The sequence below is a fragment of the Mustela erminea genome, chromosome 10 (genome assembly GCF_009829155.1).
Source record: "Mustela erminea isolate mMusErm1 chromosome 10, mMusErm1.Pri, whole genome shotgun sequence".
Classification (NCBI taxonomy): Eukaryota; Metazoa; Chordata; class Mammalia; order Carnivora; family Mustelidae; genus Mustela; species Mustela erminea.
Window position 1 is genome coordinate 91,679,008 of NC_045623.1, and position 20,328 is coordinate 91,699,335.

General features: G+C 58.3%; 1 protein-coding gene across 4 annotated transcripts in view; it reads left to right on the forward strand.

Moving 5' to 3' along the window:
* RUNX3 (RUNX family transcription factor 3) overlaps positions 1–15,624 on the forward strand; it is a 59,932-nt gene extending 44,308 nt beyond the window's left edge. For 3 of the 4 annotated variants that reach the window (XM_032361788.1, XM_032361787.1, XM_032361785.1), the window contains 2 exons: positions 7,590–7,748; positions 12,482–15,624. In XM_032361788.1, the coding sequence (XP_032217679.1) occupies positions 7,590–7,748; positions 12,482–13,014 (692 nt within the window). In that variant the 3' untranslated portion in view covers positions 13,015–15,624. The remainder of the gene's footprint in view (positions 1–7,589; positions 7,749–12,481) is intronic. The other variant, XM_032361786.1, reaches the window with a different exon arrangement.
* Positions 15,625–20,328: the final 4,704 nt, after the last annotated feature.

Consider the following 20,328-nt stretch of genomic DNA (forward strand, 5'->3'; position numbering starts at 1 on the left):
GCTCCAGTCTAGGACTCAGGGAAGTGAGGGCTCCTTGGAAGGGCCTTCCCACCTCCCTGTGCTCATCTGTGAAATGGGGATGATAGTAGCTATTAATGTCTGTCCTGGGCATGAAAGGAGCTTGCAGCTGCCCAGCCGCGCAGGAAGTACCCAAACCCTCATGGATGATCACAGGATTTCCTTTCTGGGCTTTTCTCCCGCTTGGTGACTCCCAACCCCATGTGAGGGCTGAGCCTTCTGTGGGGTGAGAGTAGGGGCTGGTCCTGGGAGCCAAGGAGTGGGAGTCTACCTATCCCTGAGGCCCAGCTGTGGGTTCTGTGGCTGGGTCGTTCCCCTCTGGTGCCCTGCAGAGCATGCCCGACCTGCAGCCAGGTGGCTGGCTGGGTTTGAAGGCTGGCTTGGTGGCTTTCTGCCTGTGTGGCCTTGGTTTCTGAGGTTCTCAGTGCTGGTGTCCCTCACAGTCACCAGGGGCTGGTTAAAAAAGCAGGTGGCTGAGCAGGATCCAGGATTCAGACAGGAGGCAGCTCAGGGCCTGGCACTTCTGGCAAGGACCGTGGTTTAAGAATCGCTCCCCCATCTTCCAGGCTTAGCAGGTGCTGGTACCTGAAAGGGTAGGACCCAAGTTCTTAATCCTGCCTGAGGCAGAGGCGGGTGGTTTAGGCACCTTGCCTGTGGGCCCTTTCTTCCCAAAAATGTAAATGGAATGATTTCAACAAATATTTTCCTGGGCACCTTTCATGTGTCTGGCACTATTCTAGAAGCTGGGGATGCCACAGTGAACCCAGTAGACAGGCTCCGTCCCTCTTGGGTCTTAGACACTGGAGGTAGGGAAAGATGGTGAACAGTACTCTAGTCACCGTGGCCCACAGGGCCCCACCTGTTCTGTGTCCATTACCCCCTGCCTTCCTCCCTGCCATCCTCCTCCTTGCTTACCCCACTCTGGCCACCCCAGCCTCCTGGCTGGTCTTCCAACTGGGCAGCCACATCCCTGCCTCAGGGCCTTTGCACTGCTCTTCTGTCTCCCTGGAGCACTCCTCCCCAGACGCCTGGACGCATGGCTTGCTCTTTCCCACCCTGAATGAAGGTTTTACTCTAACTTCTCAGTGAGCCCTCCCCTGACATGTCGTTTCAAATCATACACACCCCTGCCCATACTTACCAGCCTCGATTTAACTTAGAGCCCCGATTACCTTCCAAGATGCTATAGAGTTCACTCATTCTGTTTCTTTCTTATCTCCCCTGACCAGTGTATATGCTCCACGGGGCAGAGTTTCTTTCCTCTGCTTTGCCAGGTACTGACCTAGACCCCAAAATACAGACGTGAGCACTTAGGAGGTACTCGGTAACTCTTTGTTGAATAAATGAAATAAATAAATGATTAACTGACTTAATTTCAGGTAGTGAGAGATCTTGGGAAGAAAAACAGAGCTGGGGGGAGCGGTGGAGAGCGCAGGGATGGGGCGTGGGCAGGGAGCGGAGGTGACGTTGGACCAGAGAGGTCTGAAGGAAGCAAGCCCAGAGCCAGTGGTTGCTGAGGGCCCCAGACAGCATGGGCAGGGGAAGTGACCCTAACCAAGCCTGTCTCTGGGCCTTTGAGTGTCCTGAAGTTGCCACAGTTTTGTTCTTAGCACCAGGTATGGGGAGGCAGAGGGACACCCGAGTCGTAGAGAAGCAACAGTTTGTGGCCCCAGCTCCCAGGATCCCCTAGATCCCCAGGGGAGTGCACCCAGCAGGAGGGAAGGGGTTAACCTCAGACCTCCCGGCTTCCCCTAATCAACCCCAGGCCTGCTGGAAGCCCCAGTTGCAGCCCTGGGAGGGAGCCGCTTGCCGCCCTGCCCGCTGGCCCCCCGCCAGCCCATTTCCCTGCCCAGCCACCGACCAGCTTTCATCTGCTCACAGGGGGCCGATTCAAGGCAGACCACCCGGGGCCCAGCACCCGCCCGCGATTCCGCGCGCGGTTGTTAAGAGTCGGGTGTAAATCTCCTGACAGGCCACAGAGCGGGCCTTGGGCCCGGGTGCCCCACCCCGCGGCTGAGCGGACAGTGGCTGCTGTGTCTGGGCTGTGACCGCACCAGAGCTGGGCCAGGCAGCCGAGGAGGCAGCCGAGTGTCTTCAGATGGGTGAAGGCCCCGTCACTGGGGCCCACATTGTTCCCGGCAGCCCATCCTGTTCCTGAGCCCTGCCCAACTCTGGTTCTCCCTGTTGCCTGCCCCCTTTGCCTCCTGTCCCTTTCCCACCCAGTGGAGGCAGAATGCTGAGCTGGCCTCCTGCTAGTGGAGCCTCACCGCCCGTCAACATAGCACTCCTCTCCTGGAAGTCTTGGGAAGCCAAGCTTCATGCAACATGCTGACAGTTACAGGTGTGACCTTGACCTCGTGTCTCCACTTTCCATCCTTAAAATGGGGCAATGGTCGCAGCCTCTCAGAGGGTTGTGACCCTTGAAGACAGGCACGGCCCACCTAGCACAGTGGCCCATGGTAGATGGTAGATGCCTGTGCAAGTGGTTGCCACTCTCATCACAGGGGCTGGCGGTGGGCCAGCGTGAAGGCAGGGCCATGGCCCCGATGGTTCCCCTAGAAGCACCGGGTTCCTGGGAGGCGCGGGGACCCCATGTTGGCCCAGCTGGTGGTGAAGAAGGATGTCCCGGAACTGGTGGTTAGGGAGCCCGCAACCCAGAACTTAGCCCTTGTCGTCTGCCTCCAACGCTGTGTGACCCTGGGTGAATCACCCAGTCTGGCTGGGCCCCAGTGTCAGCTCCCCTCTTTCTGACCCTCCTCATACATGTGTGAGGCTGGGCACCCCAGGAGGGGTGTGGAAGAACTGTGGAGCCCAGAATGCCTTCCTCCAGGGCCAAGGCCAGACTGCCTGTTTAATTCCTGCAGCACGTCCACACCCTGGGGAGTTAGAATGAGATCTCCTATTTTACAGAGGAGACCGCTGAAGCTCCAAGGGCAAGTGATCTCCCCCCTGATCACCAGTGGGTGAGAGCTGACTCGTACAGGCCTGGGCCACTGGAACCCACCCTTCCACAAATGGGGGGTCACAGCTCTAAGGGAAGCCATGTTGTAGGTGCAGGAGGCCAGCACTAGGCTTGGTGTGGTGGGCCACGGTGGGGTCTTACTTAGGTGGTCCCCCATCCTCCCTGCAAAGTGCTTTACTTTTAAACCCTGGGGGTCTGTCCTGCAGCTCACCCACACATTGGGGGCTGGACGGTATGAAACCACAGTACAGGTGTGGCAGCTGCGGCCCAGAGGAGGAGGTCAGTCAGAGCAAATTGTGGTTAGAGAGCAGGACTCTTGGTCCTGAGTCTCAGAGTAGGACGGGGCTTCTGCTGGAGTCCACTGAGACCCTCCCTTCTTCTCTTCAGACCCACCCTGCAGAGAGCCAGGCTGGGCCCTGGGCCAGGCTAGGCCTTAGAACCCACTGTCTGGTGCCCCTGATGATCAGAACCGGGGCCCCTTTCTAGCAGGATGGCCTCCAGGAAGAAGAGATGGTCTCAAGCCATCTGCGTGACCTCAGCACGTCCCTGACCCTCAGCCAGCCTCCGTTTCCTCACCTGCAGGACAGGGACAGCAGGGACCATGCAAGGTGGAACCAGGCAGGGCCGTCGGTGACTTAGATGCTGGAGCGGAGGAAGCATTCTGCGAGCTCTGGCTGCTGCTTTAATTTCCGGTCATGCTAGCTGCTGCTCAGAGCCTTCAGAGGTGCTGCAAGGGCTCGGGGCAGGGGCAGGGGGTCTGCCTGCAGGGGAGGGGCTCTCGGGGTGAGCCCAGAAGGGCAGGGAAGCGTTCCAGCAGGGGCTGCGCCTGCGCTGTGGCTCTGACGTGTGAGAGGCAGGAGACGCTTGAGAAGTGCCAGGCATGGCAGCCCAAGAAGAGGGTGGAGAGAAGGCTGAGCCTTCTTCCCTCCTGGAGGCCCTTGCAGGACTGGTGGCTGAGCTTCCTGATCTCCAGCCAGAGACTTGCAAAGCTGGAGGGGCCTCCGTGAGCCAGCTGTGCGGGGGGAAACTGAGGCATGGCGTGACAGGGCTGGGCCCCAGGTGACTGAGGGAGCGAGGCCAGAGCTCCCCCCCCAGCTCCCCCGGTGGGCGGCCGAATCAAAGAGGTCTGTTCTGTAGGGCCATCTTCCCTCGGGCACGGGAAGTTCCGCTCTGCTCCAAATGTGGCGGCCGGGCCCCGTGGCTCCGAGACTCTCTGGCGCCCTGGCCACGTGGAGCCACGTCAGCTTCCCGCCGCCCCTCCCTGCCAGTGGCCACAGAGTTCCACGGTGGCGAGGAAGCAAGTCCCAGCGTCCTGTGAGGATGGCCCCGCTCCGGGAAGCGTGTCCTTGGCGAAGGCTCCGGCCAGACGACCTGATTTCTGTCCCAGACCAACCGCTTCGCCTAGGTCACATCCAGAGGCCTCCGCAGCCCCCCCTGGACAGTGGGAGCTAAGAGGAGACCATCAGGAGAAAGAACACTCCCCGGACTCAGCCTCAGGGGCCCGCGCATCGGGGTTGGCTCTGCCAGCCTGGCTGTGTGTCCCCAACTCCCCGTCGCTGATGTGGCCCTGCCTCCCATGGCATGTGCTGGGGTAGAAGTGACCCACGTGGAGGGAGCGCGCGCATAGACCTTGTTCTGCCATAGAGGGGACACTACAGCTTCGGGTTGCAGCGGGGAGGGAGTGGGACTCGAGTGAGGCCGCCAGGCCGCACAGGCGGCAGGCCTGTCCTCGAACCTGCGTGGGCCATGAGCCTTGCCCTCCCTCCTCCGGCCGCAGGAGTAACTGTAAACACTTGGTACACAGTGTGACTCAGAGACACGACTTTGTCCCACAGTGACGATAATGACAAGGCCTGAGGTTTTGCACCAGTTTTCGTGGGGCCCCATTGGCTCACGGCAAGCTTGTGGTTGACTAAGACACCCAGAATCTTTGCACCCGAGCTGCACTCAGGTCAGTCTGCAGTCCCCACGTCTATCCGGCCGATTTCCTGCCTGTTGAGATTGTCCCGAATTCATTTGTCCTCTAGCTTGTCCACATGGCCCTGCCATTTTCGGTGGCCGGCGCAGCCGTGTCAACAACACATCTTCCCAGGCCCCATGACACTCCCCTAGTGACCACCCCCTGAGGGGTATCTGTTAAGCAGTCCTCAGTGGCTAAGCTTACCCAACCCACCAGAAAATGAAATCTCGAACTTTGAGGTTGCAAACTGGCAGCCCGTAAGCGGGACACATCCTACAAGTTGGTTCGGGGGTTTGGTTTTTTTTTTTTTTCTTCTCAGTATTAGAATTAATTGCCAGCATATAAACATTTCACATCAAAGCAGGTTTCTTCTGGTAAACTGGAAGTTCTGGCCACACTGGCCCCACCCCTACTGGCCCGAGTGGCACTTGGCCCTTCCACAAGGCACACCCTCTCCAGTCCACCCCAACTCCCCACCCGTCCCATGTGCCTCACTTATGTGACTTGCTGGGTCCCCACAAGCATCAGAGCCTACAGCCCCAGCTCCAGCTCCAGCTAAAGTCACCCCCAGCCTCCATTTGGCCCCTTTGCAATGGTCCTGGGAGCAGCCCAGGGAGCCTGGCTAGAAGCCAAGCTGTCTCATCCCAGTTGACAGTGTCCCTTGGGCTCCAGGTCTGGGGCATCCTCCGAGGAGAAAGTGGGTTCCCTGCTTCCTGATGACTTGCTGAGCCCTCCCAGGACTACATGCTTGTCTCTGAGAGCCCTCAGATGCCCGTCTGAGGTAGGGATGGGCAGGGAGCATGGGCGTCTCTGGTGCCAGAATCCATCACATCTCCATTTTGAAAATCAGGAATCAAACCCATTCTGAGGCCTTCAGCTCGGTTTCCTCGTTCCCAAGGGCGGTCATTAGTCATTTCTTGCTTTTCCAGGCCCCCAGCATGTTTCCAGGCCTCAGGACGGACAGTGAGGGCTTCTGTTTTCCTTCCCATCAACTTCTCTCCTCTTCCCTCCTTGTTAGTCTAGAAAACTTGGCATGTCACCGCAGACGCGAGGACTCAGGCAAGCCTTCCCTCTCCCTTAGCCCCTCCCCATGTTTCTTCTCCGAGGGACCCCAGATACAGGACCTCCTTCACCCTTCCTCGCTGTGTGACTGAAGGCAAGCCTCTTCACCTCTCTGAGCTGCAGTTCTCTTTGTGAAAGGAGAACCTGGCCGCCCTGCCTGCCTGGCCTCCTGCCTCCGGGCCAGGGTTGGGATCCCGGTCTGGGGCTAACGGCTGGTGTTTGGATGATCAGCCCATTCTAGTGTCTGCACGGGAGACACAAAGAGGTGTGAAGAGGGCCCGGACGCGTACAGTTCCTGGGAGGGCCGCAGGTGAATAACGGAGGAAATGGGCAAACCACGTAATCACCCATCCTAGGGCATGACGGGCTGAGCGAGCTGCAGCCTCCAGGGCCAGGACCGGCAGGACAAGGGACATCTGCTGGCGAGTGTTGAGTGTTGAGTGTTGGGTCCTCCTCCTCGCTGAGCCTTCCCTCTGCGCCGGGGAGGGCTTCCGAGGTAGAGCAGGAGCTCTGTTGTGAGCAAACCAGGCTGAGACCGTTCAAGAGGGTCTGTGAGAAACTTGCTCTGTGTTTTAACACATCTTTCCAAGACTAGAAAGAAAGACCACCAAACCGATCATATGGGGGGGCCTCCCCAGAAGTTAGGGGGTGTCAAAGGAGCCATAGTCTGAAAGGAGCCATAGCCTGACCTGTAGTTCTGTAATGCTTTCATTTTTGTAGAAGTTCGTGTGTCACTTATGAAATGTAAAATGAGTAATTGAAAAAGTGCGCGGGGCGGGGGGCATCCCCACAAGCTTGACGTCATTCAGGAAGCCGTGAGGGGAGCCTCAGCTAGCTGTACAGAGGCAGGGGCATGAGCACCCGACCTGGCCCACACCCCCGGGGCCTGGGAGATGAAGCTGGACCCCTTCCTGAGTGGTCCCTGGGAGGGAAGTCCTGGGAAATGCTCACAGTTTCTCCAGGTGTGATGCCCCCAGCCAGGGGCACTGGTCCCCTGCCCACAGCTTCCAGTCAGAGGCGGGAGCTCAGCCCTGCCCGGAAGTGCCCCATGTCTCTTCTCACCCCCCTGGATTTTTCCCTTCTGTCTGAGGCGGGGACAAGAGAGGCGCGCCCTGGGGGTCCCAGGGTGGCTTAGGGCTGGTGCACCTGGTGGTCCCACTGCAGGGCCACGTCCCGTTATTCTTCTAGATATGGGCAGTGGCGGGGGGGGGGGGGGTCTGGAACACTGGGAGGCAGAGGGTGACAGCCCGAGTCCCACAGGAGCCCCCTTGAGCTACTTACACAGGCCTGCTGCCTCGGTTTCCCCTTCTGCACAGTGGGTTCTAGAGGTTCAGATAGAAGAACATGAACTCCTCTTCAGGCAGGCAGGGGTGAGACAGACCATCACGACAGCCCCAAGGCAGCATGTCATGGCCATTCTCCAGAAAGCCCGTGGGGAACCTCAGCAGAGGGGTTGATAGTCACCTGAGGATTGCCCTACGGATGTCTCAGGTTGGACCTCGGGGAGAACCTCCCAGCAGAGTGAGGCAGTGGTGTCTCTCTGAGACTCTTGGGAACTAGCACTGATGGGCTCCCCATGCTCTGCAGGGCACCGGCAGAAGCTGGAGGACCAGACCAAGCCATTCCCTGACCGCTTCGGGGACCTGGAACGGCTGCGCATGCGAGTGACGCCGAGCACGCCCAGTCCCCGTGGCTCGATCAGCACCACCAGCCACTATAGCAGCCAGGCCCAGACCCCCATCCAAGGTACGGCACTGGGGGAGCCGGGGGGCAGGGGGCGGGATGGTGGAGGGGGCCCTGCGCATGGCCCTGCTTCCCCAGAACAAAGGCTCCTCTGGAGGTCATTCACTGCACTGCCTTGTTTTATGAAGGAGGACAGTCCTGCTCATGGCCTCCTCCAGATGATTTCCAGGGATACTCTGCCCAGACCTGGGATAGGCCCAGGGACCCTCACGGATAGACACAGGCCCTGCCTCCGGGAGCTCACGGTCTCCTGAGTGACGTAGGCATTAATCCCCGAGTGTACCCGTTAAAATTGGGGTATGACTTGTCTAAGGAGCCTGTGACAGACCTGTCCCTGCTGAAGAGCCCACGTGTCTCCCGTCTGAGGGAGGGGCAGTGGTGGGTGCCTCTGCCCGGGGCTGGGGCAACATTCTGATGCCATGACTGCACTCAGATAAACTTTGTAAATGGCATAGTGATGTCGCAGCGCTGGGGACACCCAGCAACGCCTAGGAAAAGTCCCCCCTTGGCCCAGAGACTTCTTCCAAACAGGAAAGACGAGGGAGGCTTCTCAGCTGGGTCCCCAGACAGCGTCTGTGTCCCCATTGCCTGGATGGTTGTGGCAGACACACTGAGGCCTTGCAGAGTGGACGGGTGCCTGGCACGGGGCAGGTCCATACACGGCTGGGTGAGGAGGATTGACTGTTCTCTGGGCCCTTGGATTGGGTTGGGGCAGAGAGCCCTGGTCCTCGGTGCCGGACAGAGCCAATCCCGTGAGTGGCCATTCTTTCCCGGTCGTGCGGGGCCTGCTTACGACCCATCTGACAGATGAGTGAACTGAGGCCTAAGAGATGAAGAGCCACTTGTGGGGGCCAGAGCCCATCGATGACCATGTCCAAAGTCCCCATAGCACCTCCTTCCAGGAACTTTCTGCACTGCTGAGGGTGCAGACGAGGGAGCCCCCACAGGAAGAGCCCGAGGTAGGGGTGCGAGCTGACTCCAGGCCAAGCTTGGGGCTTAACTGGGGCTCTCCACTAAGGGAGGCCTTGCCCCCGGCCCTTGTGTGCCAGGCATGATACAGTGGCCGGGCCTTGGTACAACCCCTTCTTTGCTGGGACAGGAAACTTCTATTCTTGGTCCTGCTGAGCCCCTCAGGTGAGGAGAGACCCATGGGCTAGTGAGTTTGAGACAGTTAGTGGCTCTAGAGCCCGATGAGGGGGGCTTGCCGCATGGGGGTCGGACCTCAAGAGACCGGGAGATGCTATCTCCTCTCCAGGTTCCTGCCCGCCCCCTGCCCGAAAGCCATCCTTGCTTCCATGTCCCGTAGGCCAGCCCTTGTCCAGGTGCAGTAGCCTAATACTCCAGGCCTTTCCCTGCCACATGCAGAGCTGGGACCCAGTGCGTATCGGAGCCCAGCCAGGGAGCCCCAGAATCTAGAAGGTGAGGGTGAACAGTGGCTTCCTGGGCAGCAGCTCCCATGGAAGGAAAACCTACCTCTCCCTGGCCACAGTTGCATGGACATGGCTTTGAAATCGGTGCCTACAAGAGCCTGAGGCAAGCCTCCCCACCCCCTGTCCAGAAGGGCCAGGCCAGAACCCCTGCCCCTACCTGGGGCTGTGGGGAGAGGAGGCTGAGCCTGTATGGGGCGTGGCTGAGCCAGTCCTTCCCCTTCTGTGGCATCCTGTGGCCCCTCCCTACACACACACCCACACCCACGGCAGCCTGTGTGGCCCTCTGCCCCTGCCAGCTCTCCCCCTCCCCGGGCCTGTGCTCTCTGGAGTGAACTTGCCATCAGGTAGACCTGGCTAGGGACCCAGCTATGTCAGGCACCAGCTGTGATCTCAGGCAGGTAACCTCACCTTGCTGAACCTCAGTGTTCCCATCTGTAATGTGGGGAGACGAGGGGTGTTGGCAGGGCTGGGTTTGGGGCCCCCTCATTGGTGTTGCCCCTGTGGTGGGATGAGCCCTCGCCCTCAGACTCTATCCTGGGGATCCCCCTCAAGTGACACCCCACTGTCACTTGTCTCAACGCCCCTTAATAGCTTTGACCCCCTGGCTTTGGTCACTAGTAAGCAGTGCTGAGGCCCCGACCTCTCCAGACGCCAGCCCCCAGCCCCCTCAGCTGTGGCTGCCCACGGTAGGGGCTTCTCATGGCTCAAAGGCCTCATTCAGCCACCATGCAGCAGCTGGGGCAATTTGGAGAAGAAAATAAACATTTCCTTCCAGTGTTGGGACTGGCTGCTCCTCAGCCGACCAGCTCGGGTTTCCCGGGGCTACTGGGCTGGGGGAATGGGGGCCGCACCCACAGGGGTGCTGAGGGCAGATACTCCCCCCTCCACCACCCCAGCTTGGCAGCCAGGCAGGAGAGGACATTGGCAGTCTGGGTGAGCCCAGCTCAGAGCCCACAGCCCATGGGAACTCCAGGGGCCACACCAGGCCCGGGTCCACCTTGCACAACCCTGAGCTTCCTGAGCCCTATGTTTCCTGGGCTGCAGACCTACTGCTGCGTTCTGGGGTCCCTGCTTGGGTTTCCTTTGTTTGGAGAATGGCGCTCCCAAGGCGTGAGCGGCACTCACTTCCTGCGTTCTGAGTGGGTGTATCAGCCTCGTGCTTGGCTCTGCTCGGGGAGCCAGCCCCTGTCCCCAAGGCCTTCTGCTCTGTCATACTGAGATGACAGTGGGGAGTTAAGCACCTCTCTGATCTCTTGCACTCCAGGGCAGCACGGACTGGCCAGGGGCCCTGTTACAGAGAATACTAGATGTTCCAGAAGGCCCCACTCATCTGGCCCCTTGACCCTATACCCACCCACCTGTAGCCTGGGAGCATTGCTCTGTTCTGATTCACGGTCGGGACCAGACCCAGAGCCCACTGCTAAGGCAACACCCCCAGTGGAGTCAGGAAGAGCCCAAAGCCCTGAGAAGTTACAGGTGTCACCTGAGGCCCCACAGCACCTTGGGCAGAGTTGGGGGAACTAGAGGCCTGAGGGTCCCTGCAGCTCACTGCCCCCAGCCAAGCCATGGTCAGAGCAGGCGGCACACACCGGGAGCCGCCCACGTGACAGGGACGGTCTCCCTCTGTGTCCTGCTCGGTGGGGGCGGCACGAGGGAAGGGGACCAGACGAACTTGCCCTTAGGACCTCTGCTGGGGGTTCCTCCACCTCTCTGCTGCTGCCCAGAGTCACCCCTCGACCAGGCCACAAGGCAGGAGGGTCAGGGACGCGTCCTCACAGGGCCCTGCATGGGGCAGTTCTCTTGGGTGCCCAGAGCAAGAGGTGTCCCAGCCAGTGCACAGGGCAACCTCAGTGGCCTCTGTTGTGTGCGGGTCTAAGTACTTTCCGTGTAGTAACTCACTTAATCCCTAGCACTGTCACTGCCTGTTTTTTTCATGTGGGAAGACTGAGGCACAGAGCAGCTAAGTGACTTGCCCAGTAAGTATCAGACCCAAGACAAGTGCTGGGCTGGGCTGCCTCAGAGACGGGACAGCTACCTATCAGGCACATGTCAGGGCTCAAAACAGGAGCCCTAGGATTTTGTGCCAGGTCCAGTGTGCCGTGTAACCCTGAGGCAAGTGCCTCACCCTCTCTGGGCCTGAGTTTTCCTGCCGAAGGGGTTAGACTCAATCCTAAAGCCCCTTTGAATGCTGAGGTTTTGGGGGGGGGGGCTGCAACTGCAAGAGTAGGGGACAGAGGCAAAGAGACCCTTGTCTGGGAGTCCAGAGAAGAGCCATACCTGCAGACACTAGGGCAGGACTGGGGCTGAACCCTGGGTCCCTCCGTGTGAAGGCCGGCTCCGGGCCACCAGGCCCCTCCAGCTGCCATCTCACTGTTGCTGAGGCAAACGAAGGTGGCATCTCTTCCCTGTCGGGCCACCAGTCAGCCCCAGTCTACAGGACAGCCCTGGAGGCCCAGGCCCGGGGCGAGGGAAGCTGCCTGAGCCCCGCCCGGGCAGGGGAGGTGCCTGCACCCAGCAGCAGGGAGTGGAAAGCAGAGGCCCCACGATGAGCTCCAGTCCTTCCTGGGCATCATTAGGAAAAACCATTCCTGGGCCTCAGTTGCCTTATCTGTAAAAGCAAGCTGCAGCTCCCAAGCTCAGAGCACCATTGGAGACTCTTCCTACCCGCGGTCTTACGAGCTATTAACGGGGAGGGAGGAAGGCAGAAGCGGCTCTTCACACCCCCAGGGGCCCCGGGGGGTGGGGGGACCCACCTTCATGCTCTAGAATGCTTCTGAGCTGCTGGGCTATAAAGAGGACTCCACAAGGAGAAAGAAAATTCCTCCCCCTTCTCCACCTGTCCGGGGAGGTCCCCATGGCCACCTACAGCCCAGGCAGCCGCTCCCACCTGCCTCCCAGGTGGGGCTGGATTCCGAGTCAGGCAGGTTCCAACGCACCAGCAGCCCAGGGCGGGAAGAGCCCAGGCAAATCTAGAAGCAGGGAGTCCTGCAAATGGCCTGTGAAACAGAGCCCCGAGGTCAGTCTTTTTTTCCCCCACTTAAGATTTCCTTATTTATGTGAGAGAGAGAAAGAGCACATGTGCTCAGCGCAGAGGGGCAGCGGGAGGGTCTGAAGCAGATTCCCCTTGAACTTGGAGCCCCGCGCGGGGCTCAATCTCACAGCCCTGAGATCACAACCTGCGCCGAAACGGAGTCAGGCACCCCACCAGCAGGACCGCCCAGACGCCCCTCCGCGGGTCGTTTCGTCAAGAGGCCCTCCTGGGGTGCTGCCAGGCCATGACGGACTGTCCCCCTTGCTGTCCCCCAGGCACCTCGGACTTGAACCCGTTCTCCGACCCCCGCCAGTTTGACCGCTCCTTCCCAGCGTTGCAGACCTTCACGGAGAGCCGTTTCCCCGACCCCAGGATGCATTACCCCGGGGCCATGCCGGCCGCCTTCCCCTACAGCGCCACGCCCTCGGGCAGCCTCAGCGTGGCCAGCATGCCCACCACCGGCCGCTTCCACCACACCTACCTCCCGCCGCCCTACCCGGGGGCCCCGCAGAACCAGAGCGGGCCTTTCCAGGCCAACCCGTCTCCCTACCACCTGTACTACGGCGCGTCCTCCGGCTCCTACCAGTTCTCCATGGTGGCCGGCAGCAGCAGCAGCGGGGGCGAGCGTTCCCCGACCCGCATGCTGGCCTCCTGCACCAGCAGCGCCTCTGTCGCCGCGGGCAACCTCATGAACCCCAGCCTGGGCGGCCAGAGCGACAGCGTGGAGGCGGACGGCAGCCACAGCAACTCCCCTACCGCCCTGAGCACGCCGGGCCGCATGGACGAGGCCGTGTGGCGGCCCTACTGACCCCCCCCGGGGTCCAAGCAGATGGCTCCCGGCGGAGGCAGGGATCCCACGAAACTTCCGGACAAGTGGCTGGCCCGGCTCGAAGCTCCAGGCAGGAGTGGGACTTACCGCTCCAGGCCAGTCATGGGCGCAGGGGCCACAAGGCCTGGGGCCTAGTGCTGGTGGGCGGCTCTGAGAGCATCCAGTCCAGCCACGTCATTGTACAGATAGGTAGGGACCTCCCTCAGGACGCTGCCCCTAGCCCAGACCCTCATCATCTCATCCCACGTTCCTGTGGGAAGGTTATCCTCCTGCCGCGCCCCCGGAATGACCTGGCTCTCCCCAGCCATGCCCGGTGCTATCACAGGGCCCAGGTTCCCTGGGGCAGAGACCATCTCTGTTCCAGAGAGAGGTGGCTTTTGCCCACACGGCTTGGCCTCTGACCCACGGGGCCCTGGAAAGACCTCCCCACCCGCTCCCCTTCCTCAAAGACCCTGTACCCGTGGGCCCAGCCCTTCCTTAGCATTTATGCAAATTGAATCAGAACTGGAAGGTCTCTCCACCCCTGAAAGGGTTTCCCTTCATTGTATGGATGGGGACAGGGTCCATCCAAGGGCCCCTGGAAATCACTGGCAGAGATGGGATGAGAACACCCTCAAGCCAGTCTCCCCCCCCCCCCCCCGCCCCCTACCCACCGCCCCGAGACCTACCCCCGCCAGCTCTGCTTCCCTAGAGTTCCTAACAGCCGAAAGCTCCCATCCTGTCTCAGCTATCTGCGGGTCCCAGGCCCCCCAGGAGACTAGCCAATGGCAGCAGGTCCCTAAAACCAGGAAAAACACCTGCAGACAGGTCCTCTGTGCACTTTACCAGCCCAAGGCGTTTGCCCTCTGTTCTCTTGGTGGAGGGCCAAAGATCCCCCCTACCCTTGCCCCCAGGCTGGTCTCAGAATTGCCATTTGTGGAAAGAGCACGGGGCCCAGAAAGGTCCTACCAGAAGGCATTGGTGAGAGGTCACAGGGTCAGATTTCAGCTTCCCCGTCCCACCTTGGTCCAGGCAAGCTGTGCACACTCCACAACCCCAGGCTTGTGGGCCGGCCCGGTCAGATCTTCTAGCCTCTAACAGGGTTCCATCTTGAACCGGTCTGGGCTCCAAAAGCAGACTTGGACAAAAACCAGTTTTTAAAGCTGATTTTAGAATAAGAAACATCAAATATTTTCAAACCCCCGGTCTCTTAGAGGTAAAGCCTTGCAGTAGCGAACAGCATCCTCTCTGCCTTCTGGGAGTGGCATTGTCAGGCCCTCCGGCATCCCACCAACTCCCACCCAAGGGCCCATGTTGGTGGGGACCCAAGGGAACCCCAGGTGACACTAGAACTCACATCTGCGGCTCTCAGATACCCACCCAAGAGGAAGTAGAGAAGTGGGGTGGCGGCAGAAGGGCCGGCCAGCACCTCAGCTCGGCACAGCCCCTAGCCTCAGGAAGGAAAGTGTTGCCCCTTCAGTTTGCAGACAGGAAAGCAGGACTTGCCCGGGGCTTCAGGCTACACAGATACTCGAGTCTGAGTTTAGTTCAAAAAAGGCAGAAGTGGAAAAGGTTGAGAAAACCTGTCAGGGCTAGACAGCACGTAGCGTGTGGTTTTCAGTCATTGTTTCAGCCACATCCTCTGTGGATATGACAACCTTTCCTCCTCCATCGTCGTCTCTGTGAGAGCTCTCTGCCAGCCACGCCACACACCCCCGCCCCCAACCTGAAACAGAGGGCAGCTGATGTGCCTGGCTATGCACTCTGGCGAGTTAGGAAGTCCTTCTGGTGATCTTACACCCGGCCCGCTGCAGTTTCTCTGGGCCTGTCCTCACTGGAAAAAAACAGTCTCCATCTCAAGATAGCTGCTGGGGTGTCCTGCTGACTCCCCACACTCGGGGGGGGGTCCCCACCCCTTCTCAGGAAGCAGCTGCAAATCCATTGCCCTGGTCCCCTCACCCACTCCCCCCCCTCTCGCTTCTTCTCCGTGGTTGCAGACTGGCCCCAGGCCTGCGTAGGAGGCACCCTTGGGTTCCCAGTGCCCAGCACTTTGTAGCCCCACTCCGGATTACTAGCCCTTCCTGAGAGCCAAGCCCTGGTAGGGGCAGAGACAGGAAATAAATGCATCCCTCCTCCCACATGCCCGCGCCCCCTCCCACAAGTAAAAGTGATGACAGCCATGCCGAGTCTGGTTTTAAGGCCCATAGTGGGTGCAGACAGCTCCGGCTGCTAGAAATGGGTCCTTATTTACAAGGCTGCTTTAAAGTTGTCCCAGGCGAACACACTGATTTAGAAAGCACAAGGAAATGGAGAAGTTTTGATAACCATATTACTGTAAACTTGGTGGTGGCGGGTACAGACCCTTGGTGACATACTGTCATGTCGAGGTGTTAACACCTGCCACATGCACATCTTCGGTAAAACCGTCCCAGAGCTGGGAAGGGGGTGGGGGGAGGGTGGAACCTGCTTTGCACTATAATTTGCTTAATGTGTTTGTTTTCGATGCACAACTTGCTGTATGGTACACTGTTCATTCTCTGTCTATTTAACTGTAAAATGGAATTTTGACTGATTTGTTACAATAATATAACTCTGAGATGTGTTGAAGGATCCCAGTGCCAGACTTTAGAGCTGGGGGGGGGCGGGGGGAAGGGCAGGGAGACCTCCCACTGTGGCCAAGGACGAACAGGGCAGCATCTGGGAACAAGAATCCGACTAAACCCACTGCTTAGGAGACCTCCAGCACCCTGGCCTCCGTGCATCCAGCTTCATCAGTAATGCCCACAGAGACCGCTCTGGGCAAGCGAGGCCCCCTCCTGGTGTGGCCGAAACCCAGGAGGAACGTCAAACAGGTCTTCAGGGTGCCACTGCCCCTCGCAAGTGGCCCATGACTATTCATAAGTAGACCGGAGGAGCAGTGTACCCCATGTTTCTCCCCCAGCTCGGAGGGAGGCAGGGGCAGAGGTGGGTGGAGGGAGTGCAGCCGCGGGGCCCCCTCTGGGGCCTGTGTTCACTGGAACAGGGACAGTTTAACAGCGGTCTGAACTACAAAGCAGGCAGCTCTGTCAACTCCCCCAGTTTGCAGATGAGACAGTTAAGGTGCAAAGAGGGGGGTGTCACCTGGCTTCACATCTCCCGAGTTGTTTGTGGTTGGCGGCAGGCACTGTGTGTGTGACTGCATGGGGACCTGCCTTGGTCCCTGACACCTGCCTTGGTCCCTGACACCTTGGTCCCTGCCCCCGCCCCCATCGTACCTGTCCAGGTGGGACCCGACAAGGGGAATTTTCATAAGAACAAACCTTATTCTCTAATGAGAATACTTCAACACTAATCCCAAGACTTTGCCCCTTTCCGTTAGGTTGGTCTACCTGAAACCCAACACCTAACAGAAGTTTCCATTTCTTCCACCTAAAACTTTGATCCAGGCCCCTGCCCCCAAGGCACCCCTTGGGCCCCAGGGACGGCAGGTTGCCTCTCAATAAGCCTCCAGCCACAGCTGCAGAATTTTTCTGCGAGGGCTCTCCGGGTGGTGTCTGCCAGGGATGAGCACAGCTGGTCCCTAACAGGCCAACACTCTGTTTCCATGAGTGCGTTGAGCTGGGGCCATTTTGTAGGCAATCTTGGACATTAGGAGGGGACCACAGTTCAAGCCCACCCCACCCCCCCGCACCACCACACTTTGGTGCCACAGCTGATGGGAGAGGAGCTGTGGCTTCTAGAGCCCCTGACTCAAAGCTCCATTGCCTTCCCCAAGCAGGCACAGACCAGCACGCCCAGCGCTTCCAAGGGGAAAACAGGCAGGAAGAAGTCCTGGGACTTGCTTTTGGGGGGGGGGGGGGCCGGGGTTGCTGTCCAAGAGCTTGAGGGCTGTGGGGGCAGTGCTGCAGTAACCACAGTGGCCTGCAGGTGGCAGCAGACAAGGACCCTGTGGGGGTCCCTCAGGGCGGTTGTTGCAGGGACTTCCTAATCTTGGGAGGTTCGTCAGAAGGGCCTGGAAATGTCTTGGTTGGAAGAATTGGCTTTCCCCGCTTCAGCTGTGCAGCAGTGGGTGGTCCCTGGCCCTGTCTGAGCTTCCTTTTCTATTCAAACAGTACCTGAGCATACACTGCCAAGCCCCAGTGGGTGTGTGGAATCACAGGTCTGTGATGGCTAAAGGCTCGGTGTACACAGCTTGAAGGAGAGGTTGACGGCCCTAGTTCAGCAAGCCCGGAGTCCTGGAGCCCTGGCCAGTTGCCCCCATGTCCCTAGAGCCGCCATCAGGAGCTCAGGACAGGAAGCAGCCCATTCAGGATGAGGAGGTCACTTTGTCCCGGAGTCTGGGAGCCCCTTGGCCTCCAGCAACTCCAGGAGTTGCTCTGGGCTGAGGAGTGTCTACAGTGTCACCAAACCCCACGCCTGCCCCACAGCCTCTGTGCTGGCCTGGCCACAGGCTGAGCGTGGCAGTGCAGGCTTTTGGACTCCCAGGGGTGGCCTCCTGGACACGGGGATGTGCTTGGCACCCCCTGAGAAGGGATGTGGGCCCCAAACAGAGGACTGCCCACCCCTCCCTCCCACCCCAGCCGGACTGCAAATGCAGGGCTTCGGGCCATGGGGATGGCTCTGGCTTCTATTCTGAGAGGGACATCCTGGAGGGGCTTTATGGCTCGAGATAGTGACACGTGCCCGAGGGGGGAAATTGTGAGGGTCTTAGAAGACTCCTGGGGGGCCAGCAGGGGGTATCCTGGGGAGGGTCATGGCTGGACACAGACCCCATAAACACAGGCACCCAGGTCTCTCCCCTCCCCCCGGCACGGCCCAGGGGACAGCTCTCAGCCACACCAGACACCCGCTTGGCCACGTGAGCAGGGAATGGCACCTCAGCGGGTCGGTTCATTTTGGGGTCGTAAATGAAATGAGCTGTCAAACAAATGGGAGTGGGGGCAGCCAGAGTGAAAGAATGAACTGTTCCTTGCGGAAACCCGGAGTGCCCCCATTCCTCCCCCATGAGGGCCAGGGAGTTGGAAGGGGGAGGGGCGCACCCCCCAACATCCGCACCCACACCTGTGTGGTCCAGCAGCTAGAGGAGCCTGGGGGGCCGGATTCCAGGCTTCCTATTTTTAGTTTTGCAGCTAAACTCGTGCTGTTTTATATATTTATATTCACCCGCAGAGAAAGCCTGCCCTGAGGCCGGGCCGGGAGGAAGGCTTCAGGGGCAGGGGAGTAGAGCAGCCCCAGAGCCAGTTTTCTGGAGCCACCCTTCCTTTGTGCCCACACGGGCTGCTGGAAACAGTTGTGGCCTCGCTGGCGTCCTAATGGATGGCAGCTGTCTGGGCCGCACCACGCCACTCTGCTCTTTTGGCCTAATGTCTGCAAGGCCTTAGCCAGACTTGTTCGCTCTTTTGCAAAACAGAGCCTCAAGCCCCACCATACCACCAGCTGCCACACGGCAAGAAGAAAAGGCAAATAAGTCACAGCCATGCTCTTGAGGAGCCCATAGGGCTGACAGGAGAACAGGTGTGCTAACCCATAGAATATGTGAGTGGATGAGACAAGATGGAAAGATCAGGAAGTTCATCCAGCAGAGATGGGGCAGCTGGGCCTTCTAAGCAGAGGGCACTGCCTGCACACAGGCCCGAAGGACAGGAGCATGACGGTGGGAAAGGTGGAGTAACAGCGACAGGATGGGAAGACAGGTGGGCCCGGGTCCCAGGGGCCTGAGGCCAATTGGAGGGGATTTGGTTATACAGGGACCGGGGAGCCAATCTGAGGTGTGGGGCACATGCAGATAGGTGTGTGTTGGAGGGGATAGCACTGTGGTGGCGTGGAACGTGGGCTGAATGCAGGTGAAGAGACCTGTTCACAGGCTACTGCAATAGTCCAGGCAAAGGAGGGCAAAGCCTGTGCAAAATGGCGGGAGGAGGAGTAAAGCGTTCCGAAGGCACTTTCAGCACTAAAGTCACAGGAACGACCCCATGCCCCAAACCTCAGCTCTGTCTTTCTGGGTTTCTCAGGGTTTGTAGCAGCCGATGGAGCCACCGGAGACAAGGTTGCAATAATAGTTTGCAATAAGAGTTTTAGTTCTTACCAGCTGTGCAAAAACAGCCCTGACCTCTCCCTGACCTCCCACTCCACAGGTTGTCCTGTCTCATGACATCCCCCTGACCACGACACTCAAGACCACCGGCAGCCTCTCAGACTAAAGCTTTCAGGTTCGGAGGCTCGTCCAGCCATCCTACTCTCCACCGGGCCTGAACATGTAATAGTTATAAGACCCTGAGTTTGAGGTTCCCAAGTTCTCTATATTACAAATTGTAAAATCACATTTAAAATTACACTAAATAAGGGGGCGCCTGGGTAGCTCAGTCGGTTAAGCATCTGACTCTTTGTTTCAGGTCAGGTCATGGTCTCAGGGTCCTGAGATCGAGCCCTGTGTCAGCCTCTGTGCTAGGTGTGGAACCTGCTTCAGTGTCTCTCGAAAAAAAAATTAAAATAAAATTTAAAAAAAACACACTAAACAATACATAGTCATGGGAGAAGAAGGAGATAATACAGATTACCAAAAAGAACACAAGAAAAATTTACTACAATCCCACCCCTTCAAAGATAATCATTGTTAATATTTTCAGTGGGTTTTTTTCCCCCATCTAGAACTCTCTTTTCTCTAAATATGTAAACACTTTTCTAGGGATAAACAGTTTTTAGCCTTATATACATTGTGTAACAGTATATCAAATAATGTATCTTAAAGATAGAAACAAAAGTAATCTAGAATGAAATCACTGGAAGGATGGGGTTATAGCTGTTTTCTATATTCTTCATTTTTTGGTGTTTTCCAAAGTTCTCCAAAATGAGCACATTTGTCAGTGAGATCACATACTAAACTTCTAGACCTTGATAAATATCCAAGCAGAGGAGTTCAAGATCAGATTTGGACCAATGCTTTTGACAATAGCTGAGGCATCACCACTTCCAGGAAGCCTTCCTTGATAACTCCATGCTTTCTCTGGGCATTTATCTTTGAAATAAGAACAACAACCACAACAATAACTGATACTGCCTGGCAAGCGCTGTTGTCAATATTTTGTCGTTTTTAACTGAGCTCCTTGAGGTTTATGCTATCACTGTCCCCATTTTACAGATGAGGAAACTAAGGACCAAGAACAAAATTCCCTCCCAGTCCTAGTGAGGGCGGAGCAATACCTGAAAAGTCTGTTTGCTTCCCATCAGCTGAAGGTATTAGGGGCTCAAAAGTAAGAACTGACTTCAGGGAAAAGGCACTATTTCCTGCACATATGAGTTCGTACCCCAGGGCTCATACTTGCATAAAGACTGATC